Source organism: Temnothorax nylanderi, unplaced genomic scaffold (genome assembly GCF_030848795.1).
Source record: "Temnothorax nylanderi isolate EJ_2023f unplaced genomic scaffold, tnyl_v1.0 TNYL_tig0035_pilon, whole genome shotgun sequence".
Classification (NCBI taxonomy): Eukaryota; Metazoa; Arthropoda; class Insecta; order Hymenoptera; family Formicidae; genus Temnothorax; species Temnothorax nylanderi.
Window position 1 is genome coordinate 235521 of NW_027249097.1, and position 17779 is coordinate 253299.

The 17779-nt window shown below is 42.0% G+C and overlaps 1 protein-coding gene across 3 annotated transcripts; it reads right to left on the reverse strand.

The window, feature by feature from the left end:
- Positions 1-40: 40 nt before the first annotated feature.
- Sigmar (Tumor necrosis factor alpha-induced protein 8-like protein sigmar) lies at positions 41-17578 on the reverse strand. 3 transcript variants are annotated; one of them, XM_071703271.1, is made up of 5 exons: positions 17247-17577; positions 3872-3950; positions 3626-3754; positions 2652-2953; positions 41-2133 (listed from the first exon to the last, which is right to left on the reverse strand). In XM_071703271.1, exons 3-5 carry the CDS (start codon positions 3636-3638, stop codon positions 1780-1782), a joined length of 669 nt encoding a protein of 222 aa, XP_071559372.1. In that variant the 5' UTR covers positions 3639-3754; positions 3872-3950; positions 17247-17577; the 3' UTR covers positions 41-1779. The 3 variants fall into 3 exon arrangements, with proteins under 3 accessions (XP_071559372.1, XP_071559370.1, XP_071559371.1); XM_071703269.1 differs by lacking the exon at positions 3626-3754 and having other exon boundaries at positions 17247-17578; XM_071703270.1 differs by having other exon boundaries at positions 3626-3950.
- Between the last annotated feature and the right edge of the window lie 201 nt (positions 17579-17779).

Sequence of the window (17779 nt, forward strand, 5' to 3'; positions counted from 1 at the left end):
GCAGAATGCAACGAGCGAATAACAAAAAAAGACACGAGACTGATGTTTGTTAATAATTTATTAATGGCATAGTACCAATACATCTCTTAATATTGACAATCATCACAAATAACGTGTAAAGTGGGTGTACACCGCGTACAAAAGGCGCGAAATGTTAATAAATGTCCCTTTTCTTTTTTTTTTCTTCTATGATGTCCTATGCTAATGATCATCGGGATCAAATCGCGATGAAATCAGATATGTAGAAATTGTTTCTTTTAGTCGAGTGTGTTGTAAAAAAGTGTACGTATAAGCAATAGCGCTAATAATGGATTGTGTCCGTTGTGACGCACAAGTCCCGAGACTTTCGCAACGCGTGCGTCTCACTGTTTGCGCGTACACGAGAAGATGACCAATATTTACTTTTATCCTTCTTGAGATTCACACTTTGCGAAACCGAAAAGAAATCGTAACGTATCGTGGCGCAATAAAATCTAACTTATCCGCTAAAATATTCGCGAATATGTCCAGCGCATTTTTCTTAACATTATGAAATTTTAACTTTTTAAAAATATATATTAAATAATTAAATATAATGCTGTTTTAAGGTTCAAAACCGACTGTCCCAGCAGTAATGTATCTAAAGAGAGAACCGCAGAAATGAGAGATTGTATAGAGCACAAGGGTGTGTCGCGTGACTTTCAGCTCGACATGAGAGACGAAGGGAAATCCCTCGTTCGCGCAATCTACTATTATTGCACGCGACAGTACTAGTCACACGGTTTAAAATGAGAAAGACCATCTGCCTTACATGTTTACATAGATATTTAGTCGGGCTATTGGTCGGCGTATGTACCTTAGCAATTTTCGAAAATGTTCTCCCCTTACTTTTTGTACTTATCGCGACGCATGGTAAACACAAACCTGTTTTTGCAACAGGACTTTAACTTCGCACGAGAATTCTTTATATTCGCAAATTAAAGTCTAACTCCGGCTCTGATCTCTGGCTTTGAAATATTTTAAAAATCGCTAACTTTAATTGTCTCAGTGTATTGTATACTGTAATTACATAGCTTCATTATGCGAATAGAATTCATCATACACAATAAAAATTAAATCTAAATTGAAAATTAATTTTATATGATAAATTAAAATAGAATAAAAAATAAATTTTTATATTCGAATGAAAGAAATTAGAATAATTTTCCGCTTGTGTAAATCAATGAAGATAAACAAAAGTTAAGTATTAAGTCGAGTTAGACTTCAATATGCAGTTTAGAACTGTGTACGAAAAATGGCTTCAGGATTAACATTTCATTTTCTGTCTTCTCCCATATATAATAAGCTCGTTATACTCCTTTTTTTGGTATAATAATCGGTATCCTGCGTATAAATATATAATACACCAATTGCGCAATACAGGTGAGGCTGCGCTCTTAAAATAAGCGGAGTATTAGACAATTATTGCATAAATCAGTGAGCGAGTGGTCCGCACCGGATATCTCGACCCAGCTACTGGATAGGGGCGAGCAAGAGACGTTTTTTCAATCTACTGCTACAAGAAACTATACTGTCGTCACACTGAAAGTATGCAGCACGTTGTCTACTCGCCGTGAAATAAAGTGCAACGAAGCGCGCGCGTGTTCAGCGGGTCGTTCGCTACATTCGATTGACCCGTCATCGATCGCGATCGCGAGACCGCCGTTGCCGAAGGGGACGGTAATTTTGCCGGCGATCAGACCGCGTTGTCGGCCGTCGATTCCTTCTTATAAACGTTACGTGAATATCATTTTTATAGAATCAAAGCCGCCTGGCGTCCAACGCCTTGTTGAGGTCACTGACTAGCATGCCGAGGATGGGTCTGTGCTCGGAGTTGTATCGGAACACCGAGTCCAAGAATTTGGGGTACGCCAGGAAGTCGAACACCTGGTCGCAACGCTGCGACGACTTGTCCGTGAGGTGCGGCTTTATCAGCTGCTGCAGCAACGTTCGGCAACGTTCCATCGAGCCCGTCAGGTACTCCTGGTCGTAACTGTAATCCACCTCGTAGAACGACACGACAGTCATCGCCACTGTCCCCAGAGCCTCCCGGATCTCCTCCAGCTTCTCGGCGTCGTTCGGACGAAATTGATGACTGCGCTGCACGAGTCCGATCTACGAATCGCGTTTTATAAGTTAATTTATGCGTCCATATTCAACTCAATGTATATCAATATCGTATAAATTAATACAAAATTAATTATACGCTTAATTTATATTGTAATATATATCGATATAAATAGCCGATTATTATAGAACATTTAATGATATAATATTATTATTCCGGTCTTATTATTACATATGAACGAGGTAATTTCAAAGTAAAAAGAGGTAAAATTTTCGAAATATGTCTTCACTAAACTAAATATATTTATTCATATATCGATTAAATGATGCGAGTATTAATTATTGAAGACACAATTTTGAACAGCTTATTGAATATTATCTCAATTATTTTGAATTCAAGCTGCTTTTTTTAGAATTTTAATTCGTGATATCGATAAGTTTGGAATATTCAAGTTTGCCCAAGCAAATAATAGCTTCCTTTGACGTCCTTCTATAATCGGCTTGAAACTCATTGCAGAATCTATCGTCGAAATTAAAGTCTGCATTCTGGAATACTTCATGTATACCTTGATGGACAATTTGATGATGTTCTTAAGGACCTTCTCGGGCTCCTTCTTGTCCAAGTGCGGATTGCTCTTGGCGACTCTCTCCATCAATTTGTACAGATTATCGAGCAACGACGTCGTGGCGTCGTCGATGAAGAGCGATCGACCTGCATTGGTGGACACTATGCGACCGAGAAGCTTCTTCTGGGCGCGCAATCCTAAATCCCGAGTGCGACTTCCGTTCCCGCCACCGGCGTTATACGATCCACCGCCTCCGCCCCCGCCCCCGCCGCCACTTCCGATTGTGTTTGCCGACTGCATCACTGCAATATATTTTCGCACAGTGAACGACCGCAGCTCGTGTGCATTGTGCACGTACGCCCGCGTTCTCGCTTTTATTTCGCGGTAAATGTGATCGTGCGACCACGAGCTTTATTCGAGGCGAAACTCACGTTCGATAAAAAGTGTCCCTCGAGTCGTAAATATCGCAGGTAACAAGTTTTCCTTGTAATCGTATCTTTATTTAGCGTCACATCTAATATTGGAAATGTAAATAATCGGTATTTATAGCCCGATTTATATCAATTTAATATCAACTTTACACATTTTACATTTCTCCAATATAAATTTAATATTTTAGAATGTGTTGTATAACGTGTCGTGCGTTACGTAATGTACAAGATTGCGCTTAAGTGAGCTATAACGTTTCGTCAGCGCTAAATACGTAATGGAAAAAAAAAAGACGAGTTGCTTCCTTAAACGGTTTAACAACTCATCATAAGCGCGGGAACAAAAGAATTGCGCGTTCGAATGTGGCACAAAAGTAGAAAGTCTAACAACTTAGGGAGACGGAACGTTACAATTTCAGAGCCTCCTGACTCTCCTGAGAACGGCGCGAAAGCGGCTGTGCGTCTCTCGACGAGGCCTCACGACGATAACTCGGTGTGCGTAGATGCACACGTTTCTGTTTCGCGCACTTCGTACGATGAACTCACCACCATCGGGCATCGGTAGACCACCGTTTCCTCCGGAATCTCGTGATAGCGGGACGGCAAATTAAACAAAGAAGCGGCGAACTGTGTGCGTGTGTGAATAATGGGTCCGGCAAACTCAGGCAAACGTAACTAAAATAAACCAAGGGTTAAACGGTCGAGCCGTTAAACGATCACATGCGTGACACAAATGTTTGCGGGTTCATGGATGTGCGCGAGACACGACGAACGGCGTATCCTCCTCGCTACCTTGATTGCAGTCGGTGACGGCCACTAAGTGATAGAGCAACCAGCTCTGCAATTCCATCACGGCTGTGCCCCACGCCACCTGCGAAAAGAGAGATTTACAGAAACATTTGTATAAATACTTGTAAATACATATATAAGATGCTAATAGTAAGAAGAGATTTCACGAGAAGATTGCGTTTCCGAGGAAGTTACACAGAATCTCTCGCTGAAGTATCCATCGCGGAAATGTTTTCTCGCAAAAATAGGTATAAATAATAACGACATAATAAAATTACTACATTGTACAAATTAATTAATTTCCATTTAATTATACAGTTGACTTATATTATAATATAAATAGAGTAGAGAGAAAATAAAAATCTTGCTGACTTTAGAGAAGGCATTACAAAAAAAATATCGACATAATTATCGTAGGGATTGCCGTTATAAATTTCTTTTAATTAAATTTCCCACGGAAATGTTTCGTACATAGTGACATAACAGCCAATGTCGCAAGTAAATGAGAAATTTTTGTGATTTCCTCATCCGTACAATCGCTCGTGTTTGTGAAACAAAACGCGAGCAATACATTTGCCCGAAATGCATTCAGCGAATCGTTGCCCGATTCTTCGGAACGCAAACCCACCACAAAGCCGGTTGAGATAAAGTTAATTACGCTTCGTTGCCCGAGTTAAAAGCATCATCAGAGATATAAATCGAACGGCTCGTAATCCGAATTCATTCGTAATAAGAGAAACACGCTGTTCGACGGCGTGAGGATTTCGCGTGAAATAATAGATGCCAAAAAAAATAAACATTTTTACAGATATATATTTTTCTACCTGCTTAAAAAGATCAACGGAGAGATAGCCTTTATGTTTACCTCGTCCCTCGTAAATGTCTCATAAATGCCACCTACAGCCTTTTACATTTACAATACTATCAGCCTTGACACAGATAGAGGCTCTTTCAAAGGATAACTTCGGGGATACGACGCTAGCTGCTTCTTATGTGATATACTTTTAAACGCGAGATCCGCTCTTTACGTCCGCACAAATTATCGTTTATATAGGTATACGTAAAAATATTTTCAAACCTTGCCGAGTATCCAGTCGTAAAATTTCGCGTTTTTAGATCTCTAACTCGTGCAATTTCGTTTTCAGGAATTCGCGTTGAAAGGGATCGTCGTGACGCGTGTGATCGAGGGGGCCCTCTCTCCCTCACTCGTACAATTCGTCTTAACGAGTGCGAACGATCCTAATGCTGGAAATGAAATGTAATGCGAGCCGACGACATCCGTGTCGCACGCTATCATTCGCCTCTACACACAAACACACACACGCGTGCGCGTACATACACACGGGCGCACAATATAAGGCACTATACCTTTGCCAGAGTTGGATCGATTTGTAAGGAGCGTCAAGGCGAGCCAGAGACTCTCATATTCACCTTTGCACGGCCGAACTGACAGTGGGCAGCCGATTAAAACTCCGAGCGATTCAAACCAGCCTTCCGTAAATTTAGATTTCGTCGCTTCAATAATATCAAATTCGATGAATCAAACTCCACGCGTAATGTTATTGTACACGGGAAAAATTGTCTCGGATATATATCGGAAAAAAAATAAAGTTGAGAGGCTTGAAAAATAAATGGCATTGGTGATAAAAGGGCGAGACAGAAAAATGTTGGGTTTTAATTATAAATTTCATCACAATGTATATATGTACGTTCGCTACAATATTTTATTTTTCGCACAGAATATCTGTGAAACTCGAAATATTATTTATAACATGATGGCACACATATTATTCTATGAAGCCCGCTATATTAAAATCTTGAATAAAAATCAAAAGTTTTCATTCGATTTTGTCTCTTCTTGATATTTATTTTCATCGGAATTTCGGTTCAGCTTATCTGTTGCGTATTTTTGCAAACAACCGCGGTCGCGCGTCTCTATCAAATTATTTTATTAGCCAATTCATTCCTATTTGTAATAATTATCGAAATAAAAGAAAATTACAAGAACGATGATGCAAATACAAAAAAGCAAAATAAACTACTTACATAGTCACTAAAACATACTCGGATAAATCGTAGATAGGAACAATATGACTCCATTTTCAGAATACCCGATTGATGTCACGTTAATTCGCTTCGTTATTACAAATATATCCACTTTTCCGAATCATAGAACCCGCTTGTTCCCGAATTCCGCCACTCTGTGGACGAAACCACAGGGTTAATGCGCGTGAGAGCGCGTTATGAATGATCGATCGCCGGGGGCACTTTCGCTCTCCCTTTCTCTCTCTCTTTCTCCTCTCTTGGCCTTTCCGCGGTCGTGCGAGGCTTTGTTTAGGCGCCCACGTCCCACGTCGGTGCTTTCGGGCACCTGTTTGTTGTCGCGTGCTCGTTCAGACAACTTCAAACAACGCCGATCATCGCCAGCAGTACTTAGATCGTTGCTTCGGACTGCGCAATTTCTCGGCGGAAAATACGCGTCGAAGTCGTGTCCCCGACACGGGGAAAATTTCCGCACGTGCGAAAGCGAAATTATGCACGCGGCGGATTATCGACCGTTCGACGAAATGGAGGAAAATAATTTTTTTTTCTTTTTTCGTCAAACACGGTGATGATTTGCGATCGACAAATACGCCGCGTGTGTTTGCGCTAAATTCTCGATAAAAGAGGGAACAATGTAATATTTCAGAGATCTCCTCTTTTTCCAGAAAGAAAGAAATAATTTCATTTCGCTGAAAAAATACGTTTTACGAGACACGCCGGATAGCGCGTTTATTGGATTTCTTTTAATTTTTATACGGAAACATATATCGTTCGCGGTAAATATTTACGGAGACAACTTTCCTTGTGGATTCGAGAGATCCCGAAAAACATCCGCCGTCTCTTTTTTATTTCTAACTTTTTTTATTTCACCGACGCGACGGCAGGGGAAAAAACCGTTTCTCCGCGCGCTAAGCAGATCCGGTTGTTTCGTATAGCGTCGAATAATTAACTCGAATAAAGTGGAATCTCTCGATAGCCATTTCTTCCCCGCATGCATCTTTCAAGACCGTCCATCAAGTGGGCTTGTCTTCGGAATATTCGATCGGTAGCTATAAATAACCACGTGTATCTCCCGTGATTGATTCGATTTACCTTCCCCGTGCCACGACTATACAGCTTGATTCGATATGTACATGTCGTTTTCCGTGAAACACAGCGTTCGAATCTCTCTTCGCAAAAAGTCCATTTATCTCTATACCTATACAATTACATTCATTTAAATTATCGTAAAATTGATAGTGTTAACAGAATTAATGGCGTTACCCATAATTTTCAACAAACATATTCTTGGAAGTTCTCGCTAGAAAATTGATTTTATATAAACTGAGCCGTGTATTTTAACAACGCGAACAACGATTGTAATCACAATTTGATTAAAATTAACGCCGATGGTATGCGTGTGAATTCGTTTGTAAGACAAATTCTTGCTTTATCCCTTTATCTCGCTCGCGGATTTATTCTCTCGGAAAGGATCTATCGTTAAAGCTCATGGAAATGAGGTATTCCCGAGAAAACGCGCCGATCCAGTGGATATATTTTCCCGTATCCGCCGAGCATCGAGAATCGCGCTTCCGTCCAAACCTGCACGGTAGTTTCAGACTTTCAGAGTGTCTACGATGGTATACTCGGGGCGACTTGTCGCGAAACAATGCCGCCGTAAATAAACTGATAGCCGGGGGCAAACGTAATTATCGGTTCTCCGGTAATATACATACGCGCGCGCTCGCGTTTCGAATATCGTTGATATATACGTGCGTATCGATGCCACGATACCATTTCGCTCTTCCTCCTCAGGAAGGGCAGGGTTTAAACGTTTACGTCAACGCCGGGTAAACGTTTTACGTCGACGTCATTGCAGCGACGACGAACTCTACTCGTTAGGCGCGGATCTCGTGGAGAGTCAGAGACAAAGAGAGAAAGACGGAGAGAGAGAGAGAGAGAGAGAGAGACTCGTCCGCAAAATTATTTTACCTCCGTCCTCCGTCGCGACACACGTGTGCATAATAACGCGCGTATCCAAATACGGACATATGCACGTGCGCCGCGAGAGAGACGGCACAACGACGACACGTGGCGTTTTCTCTTCGCGACACACGGCGTACGACGGAGCGTTTACAGTCGTGAGTTTCGCGGACGGGTCTGCGGGGACCCGTCATTTCTAAAATTAGTCGCCGGCATATTTATCTGCCTCCCATTATCGCGACGAGGCCTCGAAGGACACGAACGCCCGCGAAGCGACTAGCAATCAACATTTTCCGATATCCGTAAATTTAGCACGGCCGTTTAACGGGAAACGTCGCCGGTGCCGACGATCGGCTTTTCCGCGAGAGTGAAACGGATATGTCGATACTCGGCTCTGGCAGGGTTAATTCAGGGTGACGGGGCGACACGGGGGCAAACGGTACGACGGGGCGGCACGGCTTCTCGATGATCGTCGTTGTAAACCTGTTTAAAGGTGGGAATTGCCTCTCTCGCAAAAATCTCGCGAAGATACTGAAATGAAAAGCAACAGATATATATATATATATATATATATATATATATATATATATATTGTTGAAAAGCGTATCGCGTTATCATATTTATTCTGGTCTCGCAAGTATTCTTTTATTAAGCATAAAATATACTTAATAATATTCCTAAGGTTGTTTACTGGGAATTTACGACTCGGCGCGTAATAAAGTCATCGTAAAATGTATATTTCAGTAATTTACGGCCAAGTTTATCAAGCCGTTATATATTTAACCTTGGAAAAAGCTGAAATAATGAGAAATGAGAGAAATAATGTTAGTTCAATATTAATAAGATATCAGAAAATAGCGAAACGTAACAGTAATTATGAAAGATTTAACGTAATTGCTTACAGTTCGGAAAAAATACAGAGAAACATTGATTGTCGCAAGATAATCTGTCTTCTTTCTTTAAATCGCGACTTGGAAATCGAATTGTCGATCAATTATCACTAATCCACGAACTACGCGGAAGAAAGTTTCTCTTTAATCGCGATTTTTCAGAAAACTGCAAGCTCCAGCGACCTTGTTCGATTGTCTCTTTTCTCTCTCTCACACGTAATAGAATTCGTGTACACGTGCACGAATTCCCGAGCAATCTTTCGAACGACTTCGATATATATATATATTCCGCCAGTCGCACGATATAATTACTTAACGTCCCAGTGAAACAGATCGAACGTCGCGGCGTCGGGTTAATTAGCAAAGTTTACCTGGCCGCGGCGCGGCGCGGTGCGAAACGAAGTTTCTTCGCTCCGTTTCCTCGCGCTCGAAACTTTTCCACGGGAAAAATCGATCGTAGACGGGGAGAGACGTCGCGAGAGAACCGAGACCATTCGCAATGTTTACGGCGCGGCGCAATACTCCGCAGGCCAGAACCCAGAACCCCTCCGTCGCTCGACCCGGGGCTCGCTTTCTTTTTCGCGTTCCCCAAGATGCAGCTGTCGCACACCACCCGACAGCTGTGCGACCGGCAGCACGCGTTACCCCTCCTCTCGTTAAATTGAGCATCTTCTCGCTCGGGAGTCGGGATAACCACCACCTGCCCCCGGACTAATGTACGGAGCACTCGCACGGGGCACTCGAGTTAGCCCCTGCGCGTCTAGCACGTGGTCGTGGCGCGAGTTCCACGGGTTCGCTGAACAAGTTAGAAGACAAATTATGCCGCAAAAGCTCGTTGGTCTGTTAAAGGCTTCGTGAGATCGTTGCGACTCGCTGAGAGACTCCATCCAGAAATAGTTAGGATAATACGAGCTGATTTATTGTCGCGGAAGCAGATCCGCTGATTTTATAGAGTTATCTTGATCGATCATCTTGATCATCGAGCAACTGATCGGCAACGAGTTTCTCTTGGACGTTGAATTAAACATAGTGAAATTGATGGAGTTTCATGAAAATGAACTTTATAAACCGCTTTCTTAAATTACACATGGATTTATTACACGTGTTATTTTTTACTACACGATGTAATTCCCTGCAGGCGCGAAACAACCCATATATACGCGATGCTAACTGATGCGTGGATTTTTTTGAGAGAAAACAGGATGTGAAAATTATAGCAATTAGTTGAAGCATTATAAACGGAGCGCGCGCGGTTCTGAAAAAAAAAACCTTAAAATATACGGCCAAATATGATTATCGCGTCAACGAAAAATAGGGACTTGGTTTTAAGTATTGACCGCTACATTATAATATCGGAATAAAGATCATCTTCCGTTTCCGTTTCTCTAAAAATTGGTTTTCCGCTAATTCTTGTCGCCGAACGAAACGGAGCTCGACTAAAGTGCAACGAATGAAAAGCAGCAGCGATGTGCCAACTTCGATAGCCTCGTTAATTTACCGTTGCGTCGGTCAAGTGTGTAGCTAATATAGATAATATTGTTCAGGTGCACGCTTACGTTCCTTATCGTAAGAAACTTCTCTCGAGGGATCGCTATAAATAAATCCCTTTATTCGCGAGTACGCACCGCGAAGGAGGTGTACGCGCCACGTGATCGCACGTGCGAGAATACGGAAAAGATACGGAAAAAGGGAGAGAACCTCGGGGCCGAGGAGGGCGAAATACGGATGTCGGCCGATCGTTACGCCCGAAACAGATGCGATACATTATTTCCTGCCGCGAGCCGTGGCGAACTTCCTTTTTCGACCGCACGAAAGTTACGAACGACCTCACAGGAAATTACGCCTACGAAGAACAAGTGCCGCTAAAATGCGCGCGAATTTATTTCGTCTCCTTCAAGCATCGAGGGTACAACATATGTCTATGTCTAAAGAAAATATAAAACGACAAAAGTCTGAAATTTTTAGCTCTTAGGGTCACCTCGACCAAGCTCCGATTAACTTAATCGTTGATTAATCCTTTGGAAATGACCGATTGCATTTGCTCATTAAGCAGATTGACAAATAATGCGATTGGTCATTTCCAATGGACTAATCAACGATTAAGTTAATCGGAGTTTGGGATCGAAGTGGCCCTTAAAGGATGTACGAGCTTTGTTTTCCTTGAAGATTTTTAATTAAGCTCTCTAAATTAAGTGCAGATATCCGGAGAAAGAAAGCGGAGTAGAGTAGGAAGAAACTATGTTCAAAGCGGTTTCGAATTAATTTTGCTTTAGTGAAAATGTTATACGAGTTCTCTATATATATAGTTGCGTTCTAACGTTCCAATCCCTTTAACTCTAATATGCGCGAGCGTTTCATAATTTTCCAAAGAACCTGCTTAATTATTTTTCAAGCTTAAAATGTTTCATTAAATCTTTGCCGTAAAGCGGTTTGTGCATCCTGGATTAATTTGCACATATATTCATTAAAATACGATAAAATATGCACGATCAAACAAAAATAGCTTAGTGTTTAAATATTAAAAGCCTCACTAATTAGCCTTTTGATTAAATTTTCATTAACATAATGTTGCGTTATACGAGGTATGGAATGGCCGAGGGAATGGCATTATTAGTATACGCTACACCTTAGGACACCGTATATATTTCTATTAACTTCTCTTTCTCTCTTCCTCTCATACGAAGGTGGACCGGCCAAGGCTACCGATGATACGAATTCCACGCGTGCTTGAATAATAAAAAAAAAGCACGAACTCCATAGGGGAGAATGCAGATATATAACGTTACCTTGTCGTGGTAGGTTACAAAAATAATAAAAAAAAAAAAAATTAACATGGCATCGCGGTTATGGAAATTACGTCGATCGGCGCAACAGATAAGTCCAGGTATATCCGCATTATCTTGCAAATACACAGGAATTTCTTGCGTTTTATTTTTAGTATTCTATAAAGATTTCAGACCGCAATTGTCCCGCAGTTCGAAGCTAAAATGTTACGCTAAACGTTAACAGCGCAAACAGTTGGAACGAGAAGCTTTTCGACGAGTAGCGAATTCGATTCAATAACTTTAACTATAACAATAAAGCTGGGCAAAGTTATATTAACAAACATTGAAATTAATAAATAATAGATACATTAATTAACTTTTTGAGTAAAACTGTAGTATAAATCCAATGGCAACGAAATATTCTAGCGTGTACCAGTTTCCGTGCGTAATTATTCTGAAAAATTAATTTAAATATTTTTGCAAGCTTGTTTGTTTCCTGAGAGAACAAAGAATATTATTTGTACCTCTGTCCCGGCCAATTCTATAACGTTATTTGGCGCGTTTTTCTCTTTCTGATGCCGATGTCAACCGCACGATTTGATTGATGATGTATCAGCGACGGAAAAAGACGAGTACGTTTAAACATACAGCGGGATCATGTATAACGAATAAAAAACCGTAAAGACGTTCGCAAAACTACAGGATAAACATTCACGAACTTGTCATGTGAATGTACTCGCGACAATCATGCCTATTGAAGATTATTCGCGACGAATCGCGACAATCTTCTCTCTTCGGCGGCTCTCTCCCTGTGTTCTTAACCCGTTTATCCCGCGAAAAGAAAAAAGAAAACGCGAAAGAGAGATACACGCGGAAGGCGTAAAATTTGCTCCGCATCGGCCGTGCCGATTCGCCACACGTGCGTGTCTCGCGGAGTCTACGTGCCGCGGTTTAAGACGGCCGTTTAGCACGGTCGCGAGGGAAACGCAGCCGTCGACACGCGTGCAGCGTTCGCGTATACGCGCACATGTAGCCGTGGAATTATGAAAAACCGGTGCATCGCGTTCCTCCGCGCCGTAATTGGAAGCGGGCGCGGGCAATGCGCTAACAACAACCTCATTCATCGTGGCGATCACTCGTTAGCTTCTTCTATTTACGGCGCGCCCGTGCGCACTCGAGGAGCGCTCGCTCACCCCGAACGTGTATAGGTATACGACGCGTTTTAGATTTAACGTGTCACGAAAATCCCGTTAATTACACAAGTTTTTCTTTTATTAACTCCGAGGTCGTTAACGCGAGAATATTGAGTTATATACGAGTTACGAGTGTAGCGATAGCTTGGGAGTAATATTAGGTTCTCTTTCGCGAATTAAGTACGAAAATACGATTTAATTTCGTTGTACATTTAAATTATGTAAAATGTACTTTACTTTTTTTCAGAATTTTTATTTAATTAACAAGATATTCGATATTGGACATTTAATTGGGATGAATAATGGCGCAGCAAAAAAACGTTCTCGAAAAATATATTCGAATTGTATTAAAGTATCATACATTTAAATCTGTTATATCTATAAATTGCAAGTCTTCGTTCTTTTACTTTCAGACTTAATTAATAAGTCAACGTATGTATTAAATTATTATCAATGCTGCGTTTTAAAATAATAAACCGAGTTCTAACAGCAACAATTCATGTGAGTTCTGTGCAGCAACAATTCATTAAACAAATTCCGAAAGATATGCAATGTGTCTCTCTACGCTTTGTTTCGAATTATTTATCTTTGTATAGATTTAAACAACCCCGAAACATTTTGCGCATTCCACGTTCTCAATATTTCGCCGATAACACGTGCACGTGTCCGCACTAATGAAATTCATGCACCGTGAACAGATTTCATGCTGTAACGACCATCGATTTTGTTCGCGAGACCGCCGCGCCGTCCGGAGCTCCTTTTTTCAGGCGTTTATCTTGAATATAAATTATTGTGCTATATTGGCGTACACCACGTACGGTTTTATATATCGATAGTTTTAAAAAAAAATACCGAATATTGATTCACACTCGCAACTGTGATCCTCGACGGTATCATTATTGTTCAACATTTTCGTTTATAAACTGTTATTATAAAAGTTAAAATTAGGATTAATTACAAAAATAAAAACAATTATTTGTCATAATAATAAGTTTTTTTTAATACGAGACCGGCACGGCGTCTTCGTTACTCAACTGAACAAAAGTATCGTCGGTTTTGACCATCTAAATGCGATACAACGCTAAAACTAGATTGCAATTCAAAACTGCTGATTGCAGTTTAAGTAAAACGTTTTGCGACTTGACAACTCGCGTAGATATAATATAAAACACAGAAGAAAAAAAGAATAAAACCAAGTGACGCGGCTGCAGCCAGGCCTAAGGATCGATTTCCTCGGCCTCAGTCAGCGCTAACTATAGTCAACTAACAAGTGTTCTCTCTTTTTTCATTATTATCAACACGGAGAGAATTTTATATTAAATTTTACTATGCTGCCGCACCAACTGCGGACCATCAAGACGCACAAGTTTAAATGCTATAGTCTTATAGTAAAATTACTATGTCCATAGCATTTAATGCTACGATCATAGCATTTAATGCTATAGTTATAGCATTCTCTCCGTGAAGATTCTCAAATACATATAACGCTTTGTACAAAGAGAAAGAGAGAGAGAAAGAGGGAACGCGAGTAAGACACACCCTCATCTATATAATGAACACTTTCAACATTATACAATTAATTAGAGAAGATATACTTATTTCGGTCGGGCTGGATCTTGATAGCCTTAATAATAATATTTCTGCTTGAATTTTGTATACTTTTTCCACCTCAGTAAACTGCGCGCAGATTATTTGTCGGTCTTAAAATTCATACAGAAATATTATTGTTAAGCTATCAAGATCCAACCAGGCCGAAAATTGCATCTTCTGTAATTAATTAGGCCATCGAGATCCAAACCGACCGAAAATTTTATATCTTCTATTCGAGTTCCAGCTGCGCGGAAAAATAATAAACAATCGGAGTCGAACTAACTTGCTTAATCGATATTAGCGAAGTGTTAGTGCGAACGAAAGGCAGGTATACAACAATACACGCGTGATAACGCATACAGCCGAGTAACGATAATATTACGACAGAAAATACATTCTGGATTGGATATATAAAATCTTTGCAATTTATTCTTTTTCTGCCGCGAAAAATTAAACATGTTGAGATTGCGCTTTTATACCGAGTAGCAGGAATTTATCGCATTTCGATTTCTGTGGTTTCCGACGTTTCGACAGCCAGTCGTAGTCGGAGACATTAAAGGCGATCGTTTCCCCCCCGGCGGTTTTTCCGCGTCGCCATTTCGCCAGCGACTTCGAATCCCATTTATTCTTTGAGTCAACTTTAGTATCATTTCTGTGCTATCGCAAATTGAAATGGAATTATTGACTTCTGGGCAGCGTCGCGATATAGCACGCAGGATTGCTATTGATATACAATTTTTATTGTTGAACGGGTTTTCCCAATTGTTGTGAGCTTTCAACGACAATAATTGTAGCGCCTTTATATATGATGAGTATTAAAATATTTGTCACATTTTTTTTACGATTTTGCAATAATTGTTAAATTTACCGTCGGACGAACATTACGTCGCTCTATTTACTTAACGATTTTAATTACCTCGCTCGGCCTTAATACCCGAGAGTGCATTATCATATTAAATAGATCACCGGCAAATTTTATATGCGCGATATTATTTGTTACCTGCGCACTTTGGGAGCTAAAAAATACGTAAAAGCTATACGTTCTCGCGAGGACACGACGATAAATGACGATTAATAGCTTCGTGAATCACCGCTGGGAGATGTCACGGTAAATTATCTAGTGGAACGCGATAATGTGTAGCGATAAAAGTTACGGAATCACGATTATCCGTATATATGCGGAGAGCGACTGCACGCTTGTAGAGAGAACCGCGCGTCGATCAGAAATGCAATCGGCATGCAATTAGCAGGTCAAAGCGTTATTGGGAAATAATCTGACTGCAGATCATCGGGTGGATATATGCATAAATGCCATGTCATTAGCCGTTTTCTATACACTCGAGGAATTCAGTCGGATATGGAAGAACTTTCGACATCGCGAAAACGCAGGTGTCGATCAATTTGTTGAGCTACGAATCAACCGATGTCGAATTACAAATCGGCATATTAGCGAGAAACGTTAATACTTTGCGCGAACGTTAACGCGATAAATTTTATAGCGGCATTTATATTCGAAAGTGTACCGAAGGGACTCGATCTTTAAAGAGAGTCCATTCCGATCTATATATTCTCTAAAGGGAGTACTTAGAGAACGAAGTGGATGGCGTCGGGCGGTTTTCTTGGCGGGCAAGTTCTCTCTTCTTTGCTGATTACCGCAAATTCGCCTAGTGTCGTTATCGTGGAAACGTAATGACAACGAACGGAAGATTAGATTGCAGAAAGCCGGCGCGGCGCGGCGGGTAATCCGGCGCTGCGGCTGCGGAAGAGAAACGTATACGTTTCGCAACGGCGGCGAGAAACCGCTTTAATTGCGCCGCTTGTTCGTCGCGATTTAATGTTGCGCCATTTGGAGCGCGCGGTCGGGTGCAACGGCTAAAACTATACTGAAAAGAGAAGTAATTGAAAAACAGAAATCGGCTAGACGGGCCTTTCGCGCGGCAAACTAACGATGGGATTTTGCCTCGGATTTTGCCAGCCGCTCTCACACGCAATCTCAGCCGCGTTTCTTTCATAATTCACCACAAAAGAGCTCTCGACTCGAGTCGTTTCCCTAAAGCGCCAAAGAGATAATCCGCGCAGATGAAATTCGCCTCGGCGAACGAGGGAAAGGGGAGGGGGACTTTAATCGAGATGATATTAAGGAGGAGACGAACGTTGATCTCGATGATGGAGCTGAAAATTTCGCCGTATAACAGTTGCTTTCCATTTACATCAAAACACAGATAATTTTCACTTGTGATGTCATTCTGTCTTTATTATTCATTAATTCTCAAAAAAGGATAGAACGACGTCACAAGTGAGAATTATCTGAGTTTTGATGTAAGTGGAAAGCACCTATATATATCTCAGGGCACGGTAATAGGGTCTTCTCCGCCAGGCGAGTTTTATATTCTCTCTTCTCAGCCTTTTATCACAATTCCATCTCCCGAGACTTTTCCCAGGCAATTTCTCGCGTGTTATATTTATGAATAGACGTTACATCCCGCCGAGCGCAGCCGAGCGTGTCTCGCCGAGAAATTCGCGTTGACGAATCAGACTCGGAAGTGGCGGCGCGTGACAAATGAGTCACTCTAATCATCGCGCTACCTAATCCCTCGGTGGCGAAGGATCGATTTCGTAAATTTCGGAGTCGCATTGCGACACGAGTCATACGAATTAAATTCGTACACGCCGCAAATTTTTTTTTTAAATAAAAAATAAAACATTTTGCGAAGACAGCGCGAATAAATTTGGTTTTTATTTTAATTTCAGTTTGAAATTTAATAGCGCCAGTTGGATAAAGGGTGAACGCGCTATTATCCCGCGCAGTCAGTCGAGAGAGAGAGGAGAGAGAGTGATCGACGGGCTGGGAAAAGGAGACCGAGGCGCCCGCGATCCGGCACGCAACGGCGCGCGACGGTCCGGTCAATTTGAATGTCGTCGCGCGAGTACTAACCTCTGCCGATGCTGGGGGCCGCGGGAGCGCGACCCGACTCGCGAAGGGGATGAAATTTCTCCACGGGCGCGAGACGCCGCGCGCGCCGTCGGGCTCCGGCGTCGTCCTCGGGACCGGAGGCGCTTCCGTGTTTCACCGATTCGCGCGGCAACGCGCGCGCGATGGCAGAGAGAGAGATAGATTTCGCACGGTCGACACGGTTCGCGAGACGCGGGAATACTGCGTCGAGTCGCGGCGACGATGGTGAGCACATCCGTCCCGCTGCACGGCCGAACGACGTCTGTGGACGTCTGCCCGGTTCGCGGTCTGCGGTCTGCCCGCTCAGCCCGCTGCCGTCAGTGCCGTGTGATGTGCGCGAGCCCAATCCGGTTGTTGCCATAGCACCGACCCACGCGATTGGCGGAGGCGCGCCGAGGGCGGCGCTTAACGCGAGGTGCACTTACCTGCACTTTCGAGAGCGCCGCACTGCGAGAAACGAAATTCCTCGATGTCATAAATAACAAAAATGACGTTTACAGAAAATAAAAGCTCCT